At 60.8% G+C, this 3412-nt stretch overlaps 1 protein-coding gene across 1 annotated transcript; it reads left to right on the top strand.

Annotated features, from left to right (window-relative positions):
* Positions 1-342: 342 nt before the first annotated feature.
* Positions 343-2848, top strand: CCMA1212_006582 (uncharacterized protein; the record flags this gene model as incomplete). Its single annotated transcript, XM_073703794.1, has 2 exons — positions 343-1306; positions 1374-2848. The coding sequence occupies 2 exons, from the start codon at positions 343-345 to the stop codon at positions 2846-2848; spliced, it is 2439 nt and encodes an 812-aa protein (XP_073557984.1).
* Positions 2849-3412: the final 564 nt, after the last annotated feature.

The following is a 3412-nucleotide window of genomic DNA, read 5'->3' as shown; positions in this document are numbered from 1 at the left end:
GCCAAGTCGCTCTACCTGCTATTACCCTTGATTCCCCCCTTGTCTGTTGGCAACTCCAGTAATTGAGGCGTGTGTTGTATTCCTTATTCACGTCATCAATTGTCTGTTTATCCTCAACGTTGCATCTCGTCTCATCTCATTTCATCCTTCTCTTCTCTCACCCGGACTTGGGCGTCGCTGCTTGCTTTTGTCTGGTGGTTTGTTTTGTCCGAAGGCTCTGACTAAGCCGCGAGCTGTCTGTCACTCAGTCGATCGCAGCCACCCGCTTAGGCCCGATACTGCACCGTTCGCCTCTGTTTTCCTCCAGTTTCTGTTCGTCTTCCTCCGCCGGAGTCAATCGCGATGGATCCGAGCCGCTCTCGATCATCGCGATGGCGCTCTGCTTCGTCGCCGCGGCGGAACGACGACGACGAGGTCGATCCGCACACTGTCGCTCCGCCCGCAGCACCAGCAGCAACAGCAGCATCATCACGACCATCGACGGCACCCACATCGTCACCAGCCTCAACAGCCAACAACAACAACAGCAGCAACAACAACAACAACCTGCAGCCGCAGCCGCAGCCGCGTTACAGCTTCGCCCGTCGCCTGGGGTCGCTGTCTCGCCAATCGCTCAACCCCGCAACGCCTGACGCCGTCGAGGACTCGGAGACGGAGTACTTCCCAGCCCTCGTCACCACGCCCAGCGCCGTCTCGCGCGCCTCGAGCATCCGCGGCCGCCCTCCCTCCGCAGTAGGGTCCGACGCGGGTCGCCCGACCCATGAGCGCACTCGCCAGCCTAGCATCCGCATCCGCCGCAGCTCCAGCGGCTCGCAGGCGCCTCCGATCGACTATGCGTCCGAGAGCAGCGACACCGACACCGGGACGCGCTATGGCGTCCGGCCCCGAAGCATCTCGCAGCCCTCGCCGACGGCGCAGTCCAACGCCGATGGCAACGTTGCCCGACACTCGCGCCGCGTGCCCCAGCTGGCGCTGCCCCGGCTGACGGAGGAGGGATCGCGCCCGACCATGGCCGAGCTCGGTGTGCCCATGTCGCCGGCAAGGTCGTTGCCTGACCAGCGGCTGGACGAGGACGACCAACGCCGCCGCTTGTCCGCCGGCTCGGAGCCCGGGCGGCGGCTGACGAGGAAGAGGAAGCTTAGCAAGTTGCTCTGGCCCGGCTCCCTCAACCGCGGCTCTCCCGCTCCGCGCGGCGACACAGACGGCGGCGACGAGGCTGCACAGGGACAGGGACAAGCACAGGGACGCCCCCAGCCGCAGTCGGACGAGTACGGCGAGGGGCTGGTGGACTGGCTCGATATCATTGGTAAGTTGCATGCTGAGCTGGGCCTAGAACCGCTGCCGGCAGATGCTGACCATCTTTGTGTGACCAGATCCCGAGGTCCAGACCCTCTCGACCCTGACCAACGTGCAAAACTCACTGTTCGTGCCTGATCTCGGCCCTTGGATCAACCGCCGCCCGACGTACGTGCTCTCACAGCGTGAGGCTGGACCGCACGGTCGACTGGGCCGCCCTGCAGAGCGCGAGGAGGAGCGTCTGCCCCAGGTACCGGATGAGGAGGCGAGGGTCGAGACCGGCGTCGAGCCCACGGCCGAAGCTGAGGCTGAGGCTCCGGCCACGCTGCGCAGGTCCGACACCATCACGTCGAGGCTCACGGACTCGCACTACGCCGCGCTGCCGCATGGCTTTAGCCTCGATGGCTGGACCGAGGAGGAGAAGATGGAGCTGGACGACCGCGTGCGCCACATGCTGCACTCGCGCCGGTCTCGCTTCAAGCGCACCATGAAGGGCTTCGGCCAGTACGTGCGGCGGCCCCTGGGCTTCTTCGTCACGCTCTATGCCACGCTCATCACCCTCTTCGGCCTGGCGTGGGTGCTGTTCCTCATCGGCTGGATCTACGTTGGCGACAAGCAGGTGTATACGATACACATCATCGACAGCGTGCTGGTCGCCCTCTTCGCCATCATGGGCGACGGCCTGGCCCCCTTTCGGGCCGTCGACACCTATCACATGGCCTTTGTCGTGCACTACTCGCTCAAGATTGCCAAGGCCAAGAAGCAGAAGCAGAAGCTCAAGGACAAGGAGGCCGCCGTCATCGAGGGCGTGGGCGGCGACAGCGTCGAGCTAACCCACTGCGCCTCTGGCGACCCCCTGCGCGACAACGCCGCCCAGGTCGGCGCCGGTCTCGGCTCCAACCCCCAGAGCGCCGGCGTCTCGGTCGAGCGAATCACCTCCACCAGCAGCAACCTCCCCTCGGGCATGCCACAGCCAATACCAGTCCCCGTCCCTGCACCGGCCCCCGAGCTGGAGCAGGTCATGGTGGACCATAACGCCGACGTCGAGGCCGCCAAGCTTGACATTGAGTACGACCAGGACTCGCCGCTCACGTTCAAGCAGTGGAAGCGCATGCGGCACCACCAGAAGAAGCTGGCCAAGTCGCACAGCTTCTACAAGCCCGACGAGACCTTTACGCACTACGCCTTCCCCCTGAGCTACCTCATCGCCATTGTCATCCTGCTCGACTGCCACTCGTGCCTGCAAATCTCCCTCGGTGCCACCACCTGGGGCATCGACTACCACCACCGGCCATTTGCCATCACCACCGTCATCCTCTGTGTTAGCATAGCGTGCAACATCAGCGCGGGCCTGGTCATCATGGTTGGCGACCGCAAGACGAGGAAGAAGGACGTGTGGAAGCTGCTGACGCGCCAGGAGCTGACGGGCGATGCCATCAAGCACCTCGAGACGAAGCGCGCCAAGGAGCAGAGCCGGAGCCACGACAGCAGTCAGAACAGCATCCAAGACGAGGTCCAAACGGATGCCGTGATCATCAAGGAGGACAGCTGATGATACCCTCCCTTTTCCTCTTTCCTAATTATTCTAATAGCCTATATTCTTCTATTCTTTGTCTCCCCTTGATGATGGTCCCCTTTTTTGCTGTTATGTTGTTCTGTCTCGCTTCGTATATACAATACATGTAGCGCCAAATCCATCATTTCTTTTTACTACTTTTTAATCATGTTTGCTTCAACTTCGCCCCCTTTGCCCCTCTCCTGCGAAAGGATGCATATCACTACTTGGTCCAGACTTTGAATGGTATATGGCATGTGTATCACACAAAAAGTACACGAATGGAAAAGGCAAGCGGAAACAGGAGGAGGGAAAATGGCCGACCCCGAAGGGAGGGGTGTGCCTTTAGATGCTTTTAGGGACCGCACGGGGGCAAGCTTCGGATAACGGCTCCCGGAATTCTAGACCTCGAATAGGACTCTCTTCTTTGAGTCCTAACTCGAGAGGTGGTTTGCTGTTTATACCTATTTTAATCAATGAGAGATGCTCTCTGCATGAATCGTGGCACGAAGTTACGTTATACAGATGGCACACTGCATTCTTTTCTCCCAATGTGATTTG

The sequence above is a fragment of the Trichoderma ghanense genome (genome assembly GCF_004382785.1).
Source record: "Trichoderma ghanense strain CCMA-1212 chromosome Unknown scaffold_7, whole genome shotgun sequence".
Taxonomy (NCBI): Eukaryota; Fungi; Ascomycota; class Sordariomycetes; order Hypocreales; family Hypocreaceae; genus Trichoderma; species Trichoderma ghanense.
This window is presented reverse-complemented; position numbering and strand designations above follow the sequence as displayed.